At 32.8% G+C, this 20,192-nt stretch overlaps 1 protein-coding gene across 1 annotated transcript in view; it reads right to left on the minus strand.

Annotated features, from left to right (window-relative positions):
• LOC126883138 (platelet-derived growth factor receptor alpha-like) overlaps positions 1-14,600 on the minus strand; it is a 78,502-nt gene extending 63,902 nt beyond the window's left edge. Inside the window, exon 1 of the mRNA XM_050648392.1 lies at positions 14,402-14,600. Within this exon, the coding sequence (XP_050504349.1) occupies positions 14,402-14,468 (67 nt within the window). The 5' untranslated portion in view covers positions 14,469-14,600. The remainder of the gene's footprint in view (positions 1-14,401) is intronic.
• Positions 14,601-20,192: the final 5,592 nt, after the last annotated feature.

Consider the following 20,192-nt stretch of genomic DNA (forward strand, 5'->3'; position numbering starts at 1 on the left):
TGAAAGTTAATGGAATTCTGATACATACAATCAGATATGCAGACGATACAGTTATTTTAAGTGATGATATGAATGGATTACAACACCTTTTAAATGCCATTGACACCGTGGGAAGAGAAATTGGCTTAAACATGAACTGTTCAAAAACAAAATACATAGTATTTAGCCGTTTGGCCCATCAAGATTCACGGTTATATGTTGATGGTCATATAATTCAAAGAGTACCCAGTTTTAAATATCTTGGTTGCCATATTACTGAACAACTAGATCCAGATAAAGAGATAAAATGCAGAACCGAGATAGCCCGCACAACATTTTTAAAAATGAGGTCATTCTTCTGTAATGATAACTTGCAACTTCAACTTCGAAAGCGCATGATTAAATGTTACATTTGGTCAGTCCTCTTGTATGGTGCCGAAGCATGGACATTAAAAATATCCACCATTAATCGTTTGGAGGCCTTTGAAATGTGTCTACACAGACGTACACTGAAAATACCATGGACGGCTATGCTGACAAATGTGGCAGTCCTTAAGAGAGCAAATGCTGCTCGCGAGCTGCTTGATAACATCAAATATAGAAAGATGGCCTATTTTGGACACGTAGTAAGGAGAGACCGGTATAATATTCTTCAACTTATTATGATGGGTAAAATCGAAGGACGCAAAGGAATTGCTAGAAAGCAGGTCTCTTGGTTGAAGAATATCCGGGAGTGGACAGGAATAAAGAAAGCCGAACAACTATTTAGAATAGCTCGAGACAGAGACAGTTTCGCCATGTTAATCGTCAACGTCAAGGAGACTTGATAGGGCACATTAAGAAGAGAAGGAGTTTGAATAAAAAGGCCTCTAAAATTATTTTCTTCGTCCTGCAAAACAGCTGAATGGGCACCTGAAAATAATAGTACATAGCTAATTAGTTTTTATCAATTTGACGATAATAGAATAGTTCAGGTTACCATATTTTGCTTTGAGCACATTTAAGCAGTTATCCAGACATTCTGTTTTTGTTGGATTATTTCTTCTCAAATTGATTAAATCTTGCAAAGCAATAATTTTTCCAGTTCCTTCTTGCAATTTTTGTTGTAACATCTTTCTGTTTGCTTTCATATTTAAAAACTCCTTTACACTTTCCTTCATGTTGCTGGAAAGTTTTCTTTGGCTGGGGGTATGTGCATGTAAAGCCTTAAAATTAGATATAAAATGAAAATATAAAATGTTATAAAAAAATTTGTACCAATTTCAAAAAATGAAATAAAAAGTGAAATATAATCAAAAGCCATGATAAAACCATTAAGCATTATTTAAAAGGTCATAATTTATTAATAATTTTTTGTCCAATATTGTTAAAATTAATAAATTAAATTTATTCAAATGCCGAAACCCAAATAAACTCCAATTTGGTTAACAGTGCCGACGTTGTACCTATTGATAATCATTATATGCTTACTTTTGAGGTATCATGATTGTGCTGAGTTTGAATTGACGTTATTTCTAACGCATTTCCATCTAACGATGCCTTGAATCGTACATGTACTGGGCAATCTTCTTTGAATGTCCAAGACTGCAGAATTTTTTTCCGACCGCTCTTGAACTCCCTTTCACCATGATTGCATATGATTTCATGCATAAACAAGTTGATAATAGATTAAAGAGCTTTCTATCGGCCTCTTAATTTTATTGCTTGAAATAGTACGTGCATCTCATTTCTAAAACGTGGTAAATGTACTTTTTCCAAGTTCCGAGATTGGCTTTTTTGCATCGGCAAATGAGGAAAATGTATCGCCAACTTTTAACATCATTAACATACCAATACAGTCTTATTCGTACCTTCGAATCGATCGCAGGCTATCATTTACAGTGAGAACCGGATTTATCAATTTTTGTTGAATTATTAAAAACTCGTTAAAAATTTAATACTCGTTAAAAATAAAATTTTATAGTCCAGTGAATTTTTAAATAAACAAATTAAATTGGTTCCCCCATTATGGGGGAACAAAGTTCATTAGGGACGTCCTCTCAGACGAAAGACATAGATAGTGTAATGGAAAATAATAGTTTTCAACCTAGTGCTACTTTGCCGATAGAAAAACAAAAGGATATCAAATATTTCAACTTGGTTTCAGATAAGTACAATTTAGATAATATTTGGGTTTATATTGAAAAAATTGGGAATGAAAGTGGTCTGTCCAGATTGCATCCTATGTCGATAGGTCACCTACTATTTAAGACCCTGAAACTTACACATATTAAAGAGATAAAAAGCATTGGCCGTAATCGTATAAAAGTTTTGCTGTCATCACGTTTAGAAGCTAATAATCTTGTCAAAAATAAATTATTAGACGCTCAAAATTTAAGAGCTTACATTCCAAATCACTTGTTGAAGGTTAAAGGGCTTGTAAGGGATGTAGACACCCAATTTGACATTAATTATCTTATGGAAAACATTGAATCTACCTCCAAAGTTTTAAATATTTATAGGACAAAGCGTAGAATCCAAAAAGAAGAAAAAATTGAATACGTAGATAAAAAAACTATAGTTGTCACCTTTGAGGGTAATATTTTACCCAACTATATAGGTTTTAATAGAGTCTATTTTCCGGTAGAACAATTTATTGGTAGGGTCGTTCAATGCTATCGATGTTTGAAATTTGGTCACGTGTCAAAGCAGTGTAAAAGTTCCCAGGAATGTTGTATTCAATGTGGGCAAACTAAAACTACTAACCATACTTGCGATAAAGCTATGTATTGTATACATTGTAAAAGTAATGAGCATGTTACGATATCAAAAAGGTGTCCCTTTTATGAAAAACAAAAAAAGATTAAAAGTATAATGATCGAACAAAAGACTACTTTTTTAGAGGCAAAACATTTGTGTGAACAATCATTTTCTGGTGTTATGAATCAAAATTATTTTTCTTTGCTTGAAAATAATGAACAAGAATTTCCTTCGCTTCCAAAAATTAATAAAAATTCTGTCTCCACTCAGCTAGGCCCACAAACCAATAAAGCGCGCTCTCTAATATCTCCTCAATTGAACATGAATAATTCACATGCATCTGTAGGAAAGAAAAGGAAACCAAATTCTCCTATCATACAATCTCCTATTCATAAACCTATCTTTCCCTTAACATTTGGACCTGCCCAGCCTTTACCGGCTAATCCACATAAACCCAATTATAACAAAGTTGAAAATAAAAATCAGTTGACAAAACCTATAACAAATTTTATAATGAACCTCTTAGAACATATTCGTTCAATTGAAGATATAAAAACGTTAGACGATAAGACTATAATTAATGAATTAGAACAGGTTTTAAATACTGTAAACAATAATAGCTTCTAATGGCTGTACAAAATATTTTAAAAATTGGTCAATGGAATGCTAGATCTATTATGTCAAACAAAAACAGTTTAATGCAATACGTAAACAATAAAAAAATTGATATTTTGCTAATTAGCGAAACATGGTTTAAAAAAGATTCCCATTACAGTTTTAATGGTTATAACCTAATAAGAAGAGATAGGAAGGAAGACCGGTTTGGTGGCGTTGCGATTCTTATCCGTAACACAGTAACCTTCAGTGAACTAAAACTAAATTATACCTTTAATTCTGATATTGAAGTTTGTGGCATCAAAACAAACTTTAAAAATATTGAACTCAATATATTATCTATATACAAACCTCCTAAATGTAAAAGTACAGTATCTGATTGGGCAAATATATTTTCACAGGTCATTGGTTCAGTAGTTATAGGTGGAGATTTCAATGCACATCATACGATTTGGGGATCTAATTATAATGATGCAACTGGAATACAACTTATTAAAACTGCAGATGACTTAAATTTTACAGTAATTAATAATGGAGAACCTACCATTTTAACTAAATCAGATCAAAATAAATCAGCTATTGATGTTACTTTCGTTACAGCTGATCTAGTCAATAAAATTAATTGGTCTATACATACAGACACCTTGGGATCGAATCATTTTATGATCTATATGGAAATTACCGACATTCATTTACCTGAAGAAATTATTCCTAAAAGTAAATGGAATACAAGAAAGGCTAATTGGTCCATGTACGAAATTTCAGCAGAGCAATTTTTCAATAACTATTACCAAATGGAAAATACGTCGGACAAATATAATTTTTTAATTGATTGTATAAATTATGCAGCTCAACTATCAATTCCACAATATAAAGCTTATAAAAACAAAATCAGAAATTCTCCGCCGTGGTGGAATACAAATTGTGATAACATTATCAAGGAAAGAAAAGAAGCACTTTCAAATTATAAGCAAAACCGTAACTTTGAAAATTACTTAAAATGCCAAGAGAGCATGGCTAAAAGTAAAAAAAAAATAAAGGAAATAGCTAAAGAAAGTTGGAAAAACTTTGTCTCAAACTTAAACAAAAACACTCCTTCCTCAACATTATGGAATCAAGCTAGAAAGATCAATAGAAAACCAATTACTAATCCAACATGTCTTAATGATACATTAGTCGATGAAATTTTTGATCAAGTTGCTCCTCCATCAGTCCAATTACTAAAAAGCTGCAGCTATGCTTCAAATGAACAAAACCATTTTTTGCTAGAACCGTTCAACATTACAGAATTAGAATATGCTCTCAAAAATCGGAATAACACAAGTCCAGGTTTGGATAATATTAAATATCCCATGATACAACACCTTCCAAAAATAGCTAAACTCTTGCTGCTGGAAATATTCAATGAGATGGTCAAAAATGGGAGTTTAGTTCCTCAATTTCAAGATGTCATTATAATACCAATACTGAAACCAGGTAAAAATCGCAACGTGGCACAATCATATAGACCTATATCTCTTATGTCATGCCTTCTTAAAACAGTCGAACGAATGATAAAACAGAGATTGGAATGGTGGTTAGAAAAAAAGAAATTACTTCCCAACCTTCAATTTGGGTACAGAAAAGAAGTACTTTAGACGGCCTTTCAACATTAGTGGTAGATATACAAGATACATTTACAGACAACAATTATTTACCTGCAATATGTATGGACATAGAGGGTGCATATGATAGAGTCTGTCTAGATATTTTAGTTGAAAAATTAGTCAAAAATTTCCAAATACCAGCTCAACTAGCAGGAACAATATATAATTTTTACTCATGTAGAAAGATATATCTCAGAGCACATAACAGTAGTCTCATAGGTCCACGATACAATAACTTGGGGCTGCCCCAAGGATCAGTATTGAGCCCTTTGTTGTTTAATTTGTACACTGCTGATCTACATAATAGCCAAATTGAAAACTGCACTTTGAAGATTATACAATATGCTGACGATTTCCTTGTATACTCTTTTTCAAAAAAATTTGATAATTGTATACAAACATTAGGTAAAATGCACAACTTGTCAAACAATTGGTTCCAACAAAATGGATTTGAAATTTCCACAAACAAATCTAGTGTTTGCATTTTCACACGACACAACTTACCAAATATTGATAAATTACAATTAAGCAATCATGAGTATAGTTTTCAAACTTCTATCAAATATTTGGGGATGATACTTGACCGAAAACTAACATGGAAATCACATATTGAGTTTATGCTAAACAAATGTAATCAAGGAATAAATTTTTTAAAAGCAATTTCAAAAACGTGGTGGGAAGCAGATGTTGAAACATCATTACTTTTCTACAAAGCTTATATACGATCAATCATAGATTATGGTTGTGTACTCTATGGCTCTGCATCTGATCGGGTCCTAAGCAGAATCGACGTAACACAAAATACAGTTCTGAGGATTTGTTTAGGTGCTATGAAATCAACTCCAATTAATGCGTTACATGTCGAAGCTTTAGAGATGCCACTGAAATATAGAAGAGAATATCTAAGTAAAAAATGTATTATGAAATTACAACATAAAGATCCTTCCCTTCATATAAAAATAAGCAAATTGAATGAAAGTGATTTGACAAATCAATATTGGACACACAAGAATTCACCTCCACTTTGTGAAGCTTTTCGCAGTATGTCAAACTTTGATGTTACTTCTAATCCAGACGAAATCTTAGACTTTGAAGATTTTCCTTCTTTATTACATTTGCTAAAAGTAATTAAGCCAAGTTATCATGAAAAGGCAGCTATCAGTCATAACATCTTAAGAAGTATCTTGGACGTTTTTTCGGAGTCTATAATTATCTACACAGATGCGTCGAAGTCAACGTTTGGCACTGGATGTGCCTTTTATGTCCCATCAAACAATACAGAAAAAATGTATAAAATAAATAATGCTTTCTCAATATTCAGCGCTGAAGCAATTGCAATTTATCAAGCTTTATTATATTTTATGAATACAGAAAATAAGTCTACAGTAATTGTTTCTGACTCACTTTCCGTACTGACAGCTATTCAGACAATAAAATTTCCAAGTCATAATTTAAACAACTATATCTTCCAAATTAAAAAAATACTTTATGAAATCTATAAAAAACGAAGAGAAGTGCATTTCCTATGGGTTAAAGCACACATAGGTATCACCTGCAATGAACATGTTGATTTATTAGCAAAAAAAGCCATCACACATGGATCGTTAACCGGACATAAACCTTCTAATCCAGATATATGTGCAATCATAGGCGTAACCAGGGGGGGGGGTTTGGGGGTTATAACCCCCCCCCCATTCGGATGTACTTTGAGCTCTATACGCTTAACACCATAGGCCTCAGAGACCTTCCAGTAGTTGTAACCCCCCTTTCAGGTACTTGTAACCCCCCCTTAGGATCATCCTGGTTACGCCTATGTGTGCAATTGTTAAAAATGAAGTTAACGAACAATGGAGACGAACATGGAACGAATCTAGCAAACATAGTTCCTCACAATATGCGATGATTCAACCTAAAGTGCCTACTGAGTACTGGTTTAAAAATTATTCGGTTCCCCGCAGATATATAACTTCCATTATTAGAATAAAATTTGGGCACGCCTGTTATCCTTTTCATTTGGCGAAAATTAACATTTTATCTTCAAATCTATGTCTAGACTGTCAAAAAGAGGGAGACTTAAATCATATATTTTTTGAGTGCTCAAAGTATACTCAACAAACTAATAAACTAATTGAAAATTTATTAAAATATAATATATTTCCACCTCATAATTTATGTTACCTACTTTCTCTAAATAAGAAAAAAATATATGACTGTTTAATGGAATTTATTTGTAAAAGTAAAATCAACCTTTAAGCATTATCCACACATGATTATTTACCTTTGTTTTATCCCATATGTATTTACCTCCTATCCGCGACCTAGTCTAGTTATGTCTAAACGAAATGTCTTGAAGGGTCCCTAGACGAGAAGAAGCAAGTGACCCTGTCTTATTCCTACCTTAACTCCTGAATACAATAATTACAATATTAACAACCACCTTTACGGTAACGTTTCTTTATCTTTCTTATTTTTGTGTTGTTTTATATTTTTGAAATGTTTTTAGTTTTTAAAATATACTTATTGTGACTGGCTGAGTGGCGACAGCCCATGCCAAAAAAGAAAAAAAAAACATACCAATACTTAACCTAACTAAAAGTACCTACCAATATTTAGAAAACGAACGGCCGCCCAATAATGACACTTACCTAAGTCATTCAAGTTTTCCAAATTCAAACTTATTATTCCCACAACACAATAATTAACAATTAGGTGCAAATATAACGCATGTAACTATATACTAAGACGGGCACTATAATAAAATAAGATAAGAGAATCGTCAACTCGTGCATTAACTCACCACGTGTATATGCTGAACTGCAAGTGAAAGCGAACGGCAGCCGAAGAAAATGCCGTCAAACGCATCATACGAATGACTTCATAGCTGTTAACGGCATTATAGTGCAAGACCGTTTGACGGCAGCTTAAGTACAGCGTATAGGTTATTAATTTAGATATCCATGCTACTCAAAAAATTTGGTTTCGGCCTGGAGGGGATGTGTCACAAGAAAAATCTTATTTCCCTGGACTATATATGGGGGACACCAGGCCCAAAGGTACTGATTAATTGTTCCAATTTAATTGGGGGGGATTATAGTACTCACAACTGGTAAAACCTGTCTAACGGGGCGATCATGAGGAAAACGTTGGGAACCACTGCCTCATCTATCAGGGCAACAGCCAAAAAAATTTTTAATAATGAACTGAAATTAATATCAAAATAATCAACAAATATTATTCATTAGTTCATGTTTTATGTAAACTAAAAAATAACAGAATAATAGGGAAAATTAAAAATTTTCGGTAGAAAAAAAAAACTTTTCCATAGATCGGTAGATTTGATAGAAATTCGGTATATCTACCGAAAAATCGGTAGCTGTGGCATCACGCCCCCCCCCCAAAACTGAGGCTAGCTACGCCCAGGGCCGCCGCTACCATGTGTGCAAAGTGTGCATCGCACACGGGCGGCCAATTATAGGGGCGGCCAGTGATAATAATACTTTTTTTAAAACGAAAATAAATTCAAAAAATAAATAGTAATGATTCAGATAATTCTATAATAATCCAAACAATTTAAACAAAAATAACAGAAAATGTTATTTATTATATGAACTGCCCTTTTGCAGCTGTAGCCATAAAGTAGTTCCGGGAATGCTTTTTAATTCAAAGTGGCTGTCGGCTTTCGGACTTTTATTTACGTGGTCCATATGCGATTTTTTCAAATTCTGAACATTTATGATTTGTTAAGAGAGTACGATACGAGAATAGGTTACTTTTCGAGAATTTAGATAAGTGCTTGTTAAGTTGCTCTCATTGAGTAATAAAAAAGCATTTTTTATTACTCGATGGTTTAAAAAAATCTTTTTTATTACTCGATGGTTGCTCTGTTACAATATTGTTCCTTTGTATGGTTAAAGATGGGTTATAGTTCACTCAAGTTGAGAATTTATAGTTCACTCAAGATGATTTTAGACACGCTTTTGATAAACGATTTTGTTTATAATATATAGTAGTGTGCCCGTTTCTTTTGAATACTACCTACTGTATTTCAAAGTAACGTCGAGATCTGAGCAATAATTATTCATATACGCGTTACGGTTACGAATTATTTGGATAAATTATGTGAAGTGTCTTTGGTTTTATTTTGTTAAATTCGGTCGGCCTTGTTCTTAAGTGGTACCAAAGAATATTATACTCTCCATAATATAGACCTAAGGTCTATATTCTTTGGTGATACTTTTAAAATGCCCGAAAGGAAAAAGAAAACGACTTTCAGGCTTTCAATATAACTAGACAAATAAAAGAGGCAAGACTGAGGAGAACAAAAACTTAGCGGCGCACTGGAATCATTTTTGATAAAAAACATACGCGAAAATAAAGCACAGTCGCATATAAATTTAGGACCTTCAAATTCAAACGAAGTTCAAACTATCGAAGAAAGTACCAAATAATTGAATTTTACTGCGGATAAAGACGGGGATTTGATGACAATAATAGCGATAGAGTGAGAGCTGATACTGAAACGCTTGAACCTGAAACCACCAACCAAGATAGAACAGCTAATGTTCCAGTTATTCTGGATTGAAGTGCAGAAAGCTCAAGCTTATACTTTGTTTCAGATGATCCCGGAAAATGGCCTGCAAAAATGAATCCAAGTGAAGTTCAATTTGTTGTTAAAAATTTTCCTCAACAAATTAAAAAAATTAACTTTTACAGAGATACAAATAATAGATAATTTTCAGAGATTTACTATTATCGCACATTACCAAATTCATCGCCCTTTGCGTAAACTCATTCATGTGTTTATGTTATCTATTCATAGTTTATTTTAATTAAATGGACGTCTAAATTAGGATATTCGATATTAGGATGTACATAGAATGGACTTTGGATCATGGATACTAGTCTAAATGTTCAAGTAAGTATCTAGGTATTTACAAATTAGGTGTTGGAAGGGGGCGGCAAATATTAAGTTGCGCACGGGCGGCCAACACTTTAGCGGCGGCCCTGGTACGCCGATGTCAATAGACGAGAACCCCATTACAAGACTTTTGAAAATATTTACGACCGTTAGCGGAAACTGGTCAATGTTGTCAATTCCATCCAAAGCGGGATGTAGAACGTCCAAAAATAGTCACAATGAATCAGAAGGATGATGTGTTAGTTAGAATCACTAATAAACCTTAATTAAGTAAGTACCAGACGTCCATCAACAATAATTGGAATGAGCCATGCTTCCGTTTTCAGAATATTAAGAAAAGAAAACTTAAAATCTTACCATTTTACTGCAGTGCCGGACTTTCTACCCAAAGATCTTTCTCGAAGAATGGAATTTGTTATGAATACTGGCTACAAAACATCAGAGATTGGAACCAACCATCACGAAATTACTTAATTCATCAAGCCCAAAACAGAGAGAAATTTGTCATATTGATCGCCAATCTCAATAGAGAAGGCATTTAGGAGGTTATGAATAGGACAAAATAGAAAAAAACAATTTCGTTAACAATATTCTTTTTACTGATGAAGCCACTTTCACACGTAGAGGCGTTTATAACTGGAGAAATTGTCACATTGGGAAATAACAACGAAAATCCACATGCCGTCAGACAAGCACACTTTCAACATGAACTGAGAATAAATTAAAAATAAAAACAGCTAAATTTTTCCACTGCTGTTTTCTTGCATCTACCTTTACCTTTTACTCCTGGCAATTTAGATACTAAATTGTCAACACTTGTTCGCTCGTTTTTCGTTAATATAAATATTTTTTTCATCGAATATGTCACGTCGTCACGTCCAACATCGGTCTCTGAGACAAAATATTCCGATAAATGCATGATCACTTGACACCGAAGACTCAAACTTCAACACTAAAAACAGGCACCTGAATCAGACAGCTACTGATGGCGGCGAAGATATATAACGGACAATTTGGATATAATCGTAAAAACTCTAAGTGGTCCGTCTCACAGACCGAATGTTAGTCCCGGAAGGTTTTAAAGATAATTTAATGGGTCCATTTGAACTGCCTGCAAATTGCAACGGCAATTCGTATTTGGAATTTCTTCAAAATACCCTTTTTGATGAGCTGGAAGAGGTACCATGAAACTAAGAAGAGCTATGTGGTTTATGCAAGATGGCGTCCCACCACAGTTTCCGTTGGTGGTACAAAATTATTTAAACATTTATTCCTCACAGATCGGTAGTTTCCTCATAGATCGATAGGGCGAGGAAGAGAGTTTCTATGGCTTGCTCGGAGTCCTGGTTTTAATCACTTAAATTTTTATTTTTGGGGACATAGAATACACTTGAGCAGTGGTCGGCGATGTGTGGCTCCGGAGTCGCATGTGGCTCTTTGGCTCCTCAGGTGCGGCTCTGACACAAATTTCCACGGAAAGCGCAATAATATTTTCATTTAAAACAAACTTGGTGGGAAAAACACTACCTACATACGTCTGATGCTGATAAATTAGCTTTTATCAAACTTACAAATTTTAGCATTTCTCAAAATTCCTCTTAATGCTACGATAACCGAGTTGAAATTTTCTCCTTTTAACATTTGCATTAATAGCTTTGAAATATGTATTTAAGAACAAGAAGGTATGACGCTCTAAATTCGAACGTCTTCGTGTTGAATTGGAAATATTGGAGCAGAAAAAAATGTTCACAACACAAGTGGTCTGCTTTGAATGACCTGGAGAAGGAAGACATGATCATTTTCAGCGCTTGGAATAGTATTCCTGATTCTTATGATCAGCTGAAAAAGCTCACGTTTGCTGTTCTTTCCCTTTTTGGTGCTACATATCAACATTTAAAAAAAATGGATTTTGCGCCAAAATTTTTGTAAAAAATACAGTAGGAAATAAAACCTTACAAAACGAAAGAAAACAGAAGTTTCTGTGATGATTATAAACGATAATATCGCCAAAAAACGAAAAAAAACACGTTTTAATTTTTTGGGGGTTATGGATGGGGCTAGGTAGTAGGGCTTTAGTTTTATTTTGTGTAATAAAAGTTTGCTGAACAAGCAGATTTGGCTCCCAATTTTGTTTTAATTGTTGTAATGTTCATATTTGGCTCTTTGGCTAAAAAGTTTGCCGACCACTGCTTGCGTATGCTCAAGGAATTAATATCCGACAAGAATTATGGCAACAAACAGCGAATGGAGCAAATTTTATTAGAAATTAACCGAACGTATTTCTGAAGGTTAGGAAATATTTTTCTGATATAATTAAAAAATGTATTGACGTTAATGGAGGCCACTTTAAAAATTTATTAAATTGATTTGTTGTTACAGCAGTCTTAGTACGGGATCCGAATCTAGGTCGACCTTCACCCATCGGCTTTACGGATGAAACTTTTTTTTTTATTAAATCTCACACATAGACAAATATATTACTTGCATGAGTTGCCTATCAAAATCTTGTCATAGCTATCCGTAAGTGGGGTAGGGGTGTAGGGTTTGAAATCAATATTTCAAGCACATTTTTTTAAGTATGGTAGAATTATTTTATTTTTAAATTAAATAAGCATATTCTGTACAATTCATAGCTTATTCAAAAAAAATTCAAGGAAAAATATTGAGAAATAAGACAAGGGCGGAAAATTCTTAGAAACACCTCAAAAAACAATGAATTTGGCGGTGGACATCAGACCTCATCATTGGATCATGGTAAACAACAAATTCAAAAAGATTTTATTAGCTTATAAGTTTCCTGAGGTAACGCTGTTGTTTTAGTTTTATCGACTTTTGTCTTTTTGATTTCACTCAGAAGACAAAACAACGAATTTTTTTGCAAAAAAAGGTGAAAATCAACATATTGTTAAACAAAAAATAAGCATAAAACACAAAATCTCGACAGCTTTACCACAAGGAATGTCTCAAGGAAATATATACAAAATTCCAGGTGGGTCGGTCAAACAGTTTTTTGAAAAAGGAGTTTTGAGGAAAACGCGTTTAAAGTGTTGCCAACTTTTATTTTCAATTTCTTTCTTGTCTATCAAATCGTAAAGTGATACACACCTCAATATGTTTTTTAATCGTGGAGTAATTTACAAAAGAGAATGAGAACAGCTGTGGATCGTTGTTAGTGCAGCCGATATGTGAAACAATTGTGCATTTAATGATAGAATCATATAATTTTTACCACATATACTACACATATAAAGGTTCAAATTTAGATATGAGGCCATCTCAGATTTTCCCTGTTACAAAAATGGCGGGCATTCAAAATGGCGACGATACATATGTGACTAATAGCACGATAACTTTTGAACGAGACGTCCGATTTCAACCAAATTTGGTATATAGGTTCTCTTTTTTTTGGATGTATAAGATCGAGGTCTTGAACGGGAAGAATCGGTTTACCAAAAGTTGTGCTTTTCCTGGTTTTTATGTAAAAATATGTTGTTTTTTTTTCAATTCTTTCACCCTGTATATATTAATTTTTCAAAAAGTTAATACCGCCATTGAAACGTCCGAAAAAATAGTTTTTTGGAAATATTTTTAATTTTTTAATTATGTTAATTATCATTTAATAAATTCATAACATATCTTCACATGTACCTATGTGCGGCAAATTCGTGCAAATATTATAAGAATTATTGTGCATTTAATGGTAGAAGCATATAACCTGGACCACATATACTACATATAAAAAGGTTCACATTTAAATATAAGGCTATCTCAGATTTTGTCTTTTACAAAAATTGAGGGCATTCAAAATGACGACTAAACTTATATGTGACTAATAGCACGATAACTTTTGAACGAAAAGTCCGAGTTCAGCCAAATTTGGCATCAATGTTCTTTTTTGATGACTAAGATCGAGATCTTGAACCGGAAGAATAGGTTTACCAGAAGTTGTGTTTTTACTGTTTTTTATGTAAAAATATGTTGCTGTTTTTTCACTTCTTTCACCTTGTATATATTAATTTTTCAAAAAGGTAATACCGGCATTGAAAAGAGCGTAAACATATTTTTTAGGAAATATTTTGAACTTTTTAGTTATGTTAATTGCCATTTAATAAAAAGAGTGTAGGTACTTAATCCATTTTTAACAGTTTTTTTTTAATAATATAATTAATGATTAGGGCTGTGTAGCAATCCTCCCTAAGTCTCTAATGCCAAAAAATGTAGTAGCTTCGTGTGCAGTAGCGTACTGTTTTCTAATAAAAAATCCAACTGTATAATAAATAAATTACACTGCATATTATTATTTTTACTACAAGAAGAAATAATGACATAATTGTGTTTCTTATAAAACTGCTAATAACATTTAACAGACTTTTTATTTCCAGAACATTATTTAGTCTTGTGAAATGTTGTAGGTGTACAATCAATTTGTTGAAAACTTTGATTAGAGCACTAACTAATTTAAAAACAGTTTTCTGAATTGATTTACCAACAAAGTAAAACTTACCGACAGTCACACTAAACAATTCACACACAAACACCAAAAAGATCACAATATTGTTTTTAAACGCCATTTTTATGATTTAAAATTTTGAACGGGGTAAAGAACTGGATTTCCGTTATATATAAAATTTTTAGTGGACTGCGCGTGCGTGCTATTTGAGAGAATCTATCGAGTCCATAGCTCATAGCTATGAGAGGTAAGCATACCATTTATCAAATTTTACAGTGCGCTGGAATAAGTGTTACCCCTCCCTATTAACTTATTTATTTTTAACACGTAAGCAAAACGCTCGAACAGGTCGATTTTTAAAATAATAATAGTAGATAGATTATAGCATGAACGTTTCGAACTTTACACGATCCCTCTTCAGGTGACAGGCATAACTTTGATTTTTTTAAATGGAAAAGTACATCATGTGACACCTCATTTAAAAGCTTTTAAAATACTGATTACAAAAATGTATAATACTTAAATCGTTTTTGAGAGCGTAGGCGCAAAATTTCGGTCGAATTAATTTTAAATCCATTCATTTTTTTCGAATCCTGAGAAAACTAATGAAAGAGTAGATTATTAGGTACCGAGGGCTGAAGTCCATTAAAATAAATAAAAATTTGCTTTTGAATGCTATAATACCTATTTGAAATTAAAAATCACACTCAATTTTCTCTTTTTTTCACCCTGTAACTCATTAAAATAAACATTATAGAAGTTCTTACGGACTTTCGACCCTCGGTAATATTGTAATATTTCATTCTGTGTTTAATTTTTTCAACAATACTTAAGAGTTTTCTCAGGTTTCGAAAAAAATGCATTTAAAAAAAATTCTACCGAAATGTTGCGCCTACAGTCTCAAAAAGGATAAAAGTATTATACATTTTTGTAATCAATACTTCAAAAGCTTTGAAATGAGGTGTCACATGATGTACTTTCCCATTTAAAAAAATCAAAGTTATGCCTGTCACCTGAAGAGGGATCGCGTTAAGTTCGAAATATTGATGCTATAATATACATACCTACTATGATTATTTTAAAAATCTACCTGTCCGAGCATTTTGTTTATGTGCTAAAAATAAATAAGTTAATATGGGGGGTTACACTTATTCCAGTGCAATATATAAAATAATAATTATAGTCCATTCACTAACGGTAAAATATTGCAAAACCTCTAAATGTTAAAGAACCTCTTGGATCGACATGAAATTTGGCATACACATAGCTAACATGTCTAGGAAAAAAATTGATATTGTGCCGATGTGTGCTTTTGCCCTGGGGGTGAGTTACTTTCCGAGTTATTTGTGAGTGAATATGTTCATTTTTCAACAAAAAAACACGTTTTTAAACGGTTTTTCGCAAATAACCCAAAAAGTAGGTAAGTATTTTATCGAAAAATATTCTTAGCAAAAAAAATATAGATTACAGAGTGGAAAAAAATAATGTGGGTGCGTATGAGGTCTCTAGACCTAGTAGAAGCAGAGTGGTAGCTAATGAAAAATAGGTTCATATTCGTCAAATTCCAAATCGAATATTTCAAAATGAAATAACCAAAAAATGAAGCACTTTTTCTTCATCAAAAGTAACCTCAAAAGTTACGCTCAAAATAAAGTTGGTCCCTTTTTTGGCAAAAAAAGTGACAATCACCCCTAATTAGCATCCTAAATGAAATTGATCATTACCACTTCACAAAATACTTTACTTATGTATTGTTTATACGATCTATAAGTTTCATGGGACCAAAGTGCTAATTTTTGAAAGGGCTGTAGTTGAAAAGGCTTGAACGAGTCAGTAATCACGAGTGTATGCAAATTTTGAACAGCCATATCTTAACCAATAATTTTTGTCTTACAGAAAAACAAACAATCTAAAATATTTAGAAAAGCAAAACCTATACCTATTATTTTACTGTTTGAAATTTTTAGTATCACTAATGGATTTTAAGATATTTTGAGAAACCCATTTTTTCAAAATTAAAAAAATCTACTTTAAAACCAACCTACCAACGCAATAAGCACCTAGAACTGATGAAAGTTACAGATCATATAAGGCGGTGGTCTCCAATAATAGGCTGTAAGCAGCCTACGGCGTCTATTGGATACCACCGGCTAAATCGGTGGTCACTTCAATTCACCCCGTAATTTGAATTTCTTTTAGAATTACTCTTTTTTAAGTATTTTCGGTTGTAAGATAGTTTATGTCCGTCAAAATTTATTAAAAGTTACGAAAATGAACAATTTTCCTACGGCGTGACGTTGTACGCAGTCTACGGCTTCTATTGGAGACCATAGCCTAAATAAGACATAAGTAGTAGTAGCAACTTGTGAAGCGGTAACGATTAATTTCCTTTGAGCTGCTAATTAGGGGTACTACATTCTTTCACGGTTTCTGCTCTAAATTTTAAAGAACCGCTTGGTTTGACATGAAATTTGGCATACGGATAGCTTACATGTCAAAGAAAAGAAGTGATACTGTGCCGATGTGTGTTTTTGCCCTGGGGGTGACTTTCACCCCCATTTGGGGGTGAAAAAATATATGTCCAAAATAAGTCCGGAAATGGGTAAACTGACTAATTTTAAGTAACTTTTGTTCTATAGAGCTCTTTCGCCAAGTCAACACTTTTCCAGTTATTTGCTAGTGAATATGTTCATTTTTCAACAAAATAACCACATTTTTAGACGGTTTTTCGCAAATAACTCAAGAAGTAAGTATTTTGTCGAAAAAAACGTGCTTAGCAAAAATATAGCCTGTAAAAAAGTGAAAGAAATGGTGTACGCGTTAGGTCTCGGGACCTTGTAGAACCAGAGTTATAGCCAATGAAAAATAGATTCATATTCCTCAAATTTCAAATAGAATATTTTGACGTGAAATAATAAAAAAATTAAGCACTTTTTGTAGAAAACCCATTATAACTTTTTAAAAGCCTTAAAAAAAGCTTTATTTTTGTTTGTATAATAAGTTTCTAGCATTAAATTTAAGCAAGTTACGCTCAAAATAAAGTTGGTCCCTTTTGTTTTGGCAAAAAAATATCGGGAAGACCACCCCCTAATTAGCAACTTAAATAAAATTAATCGTTACCGCTCCACAAATTATTTTATTTATGTTGTGTTTATATGATCTGTAAGTTTCATTGATTCAAAGTGCTTATTTTTTAAAAAATTTGGTTTTAACGTAAAATTTTTAAAAATTTTAATTTTGAAAAATATGCTTTTTTTCAAGATAACTTAAAAATTGTTAGAGATGCCAAAAATCTCGAAAAACAAAAAAAAGTCAGCATTGCTTTTCTGAATATCATGTATTTTTTTGCTTTTCTGTTAGACAAAAATTGATTAAGATTTGGTGTTTCTAAATTTGCATACATTCGTGATCAGTGACTCGTTCAACCCCTTTTAACTACAGCCCTTTCAAAAATAATGACTTTGAACCGAAGAAACTTATAGATTATATAAACAATACATACACGAGTCAAAAAACTTGTGAAGTCGTAACAATTAAGTACATTTGAGGTACTAATTAGGGGGTGATTTTCCCGATCTTTTTGCCAAAAAAAAGGGATTAACTTTATTTTGAGCGTAACTTGTTTACTTTTGATATTAGAATTTGTTTTTATAAGACAAAAATGACGCTTTTTTTAAAGAATTTAAATAAGTTGTAATAAGTTTTCCCCCAAACGTGCTGCATTTTTGGTTATTTCACGTTAAAGTATTCTATTTGGAATTTGACGAATATGAACCTACTTTTCATTAGTTACAACTCTTCTTCTACTAGGTATAGAGACGTGATACATACACCATTTTTATAAATTTTTTACAGGCTATATTTTTGCTGCTAATGTTTTTTCGACAAAATACTTACTAATATTTGAGTTATTTTCGAAAAACCGTCTAAAATCGTGGTTACTAGTAGAAGAACAAAACAGATTCTGCTATCAAGATAGGGAAATCAATGTGTTAGAGAGAGAAGTACCTTTCCAATGAGTAAGAGTGAGATAGATGCTGACGTCACAAGGAATCTTCCATAATGGAATCTACCATAGTTATTTTCCGCTAGATGACACCAATCCGCCATTTTTATTCCATTTCAGTATTTTTAGATGGCGGCATAGCCAAAACGGCACTAAAGCATATCTCCGTTGTTATTGGTCCGATCGTGACATGTGAGGTATCATAGGAAAGGGGAGGGGCTAACGAATACGTTAACATAAAAACAAAGATGGCGGCATAGCTAAAACGGCACTAAAGCATATCTCCGTTGTTATTGGTCCGACGTGTGAGGTATTGGAAAGGGGTGTGTTGGATCGTGACGTACAAATGGATCGGTGGAAAGGGGCACGTTGCATATACTATATTTTATCTACGACCATAACATAATATGTTATTTAAACCAATCACGTGCAGAAATCTAAGCATTACGAGTTGTATACTATATTTTATCTACGACCGTAACATATTCGGCATTTTTATTCAAATTCGCCATTTTTATTCAAATTCACCATTTTTAACCCAATTTTCCTTGACATTACATCGAAGAAATCTACCATAGTTTACCTATTAGCCGCTGAATGACGCCATTTTTAGTCAATTTTTATTCAAATTCGCCATTTTTATCCAATTTTCCTTGACATTACGTCGAAGAAATCTACCATAATTCAGCTATTATCCGATAGTTGGCGCTATACATCTCGTTAGCATTGGTCTGATTGGAGATTGTGGTACGTTAAAGGTGTGGGTAGTAACGAATATATTCATCGATATGAAAAAGAACTTCGACTGAGTTGACAAAGACAAAAAAAATCTAGAAGGAAGATATTTAATAGAAAAAGATTGCAAATTTTCAAAGCAAAAGTCTTTTAGAGTAATTCGATTGAGAAAATTATATATACACAAGTAAAAAGAGAGGCATAGACAATAAAAGTTGTAGGTATGTAGTACCTAATGACAAAGACAAAAAAAAAATCTAGAAGGAAGATATGTAATAGAAAAAGATTGCAATTTTTCAAAGCAAAAGTCTTTTAGAGTAATTCGATTGAGAAAATTATATATACACAAGTAAAAAGAGAGGCATAGACAATAAAAGTTGTAGGTATGTAGTACCTAAACGGCTTAACGTAGAGAGGCATATATTTTATCTACGACCGTAACATAATTTATGTGTAAGCGATGGTGACATCTCATTAGCATTGGTCTGATTGGAGATTGTGGTACGTTAAAGGTGTGGGGAGTATCGAATATGTTATTTAATCCATAAACTAACCGTTACGAGCTGCATACTATATTTTATCTACGGCCATAACATTTGGTGCCACCAATTCGCCATTTTTATTCCAATTCACCATTTTTATTCCATTTCAGTATTTTTAGTTAAACTCGCTATTTTTATTCCAATTTGTCCTGATACAGATATTACGTTGAAGGAATCTACCATAATTCGTTCTAAATGTGATCTCAAAATCCCATACATAAAACAAATTGAATTCATCGATATGAAAAAGAACTTCGACTGAGTGCATTATAAATGACAAAGACAAAAAAAATCTAGAAGGAAGATATTTAATAGAAAAAGATAGCAAATTTTCAAAGCAAAAGTCTTTTAGAGTAATTCGATTGAGAAAATTATATATACACAAGTAAAAAGAGAGGTATAGACAATAAAAGTTGTAGGCATGTAGTACCTAAACGGATTAACGTAGAGAGGCATAGACGTAAGGAGAGACGTGGACAATAAAAGTTGTAGACATGCCTAAATGGCGTAACGTAGAGAGGCATAGACAATAAAAGTTGTAGGTATGTAGTGCCCAACGGTA

Source organism: Diabrotica virgifera, chromosome 4, assembly GCF_917563875.1.
Source record: "Diabrotica virgifera virgifera chromosome 4, PGI_DIABVI_V3a".
Lineage (NCBI taxonomy): Eukaryota > Metazoa > Arthropoda > Insecta > Coleoptera > Chrysomelidae > Diabrotica > Diabrotica virgifera.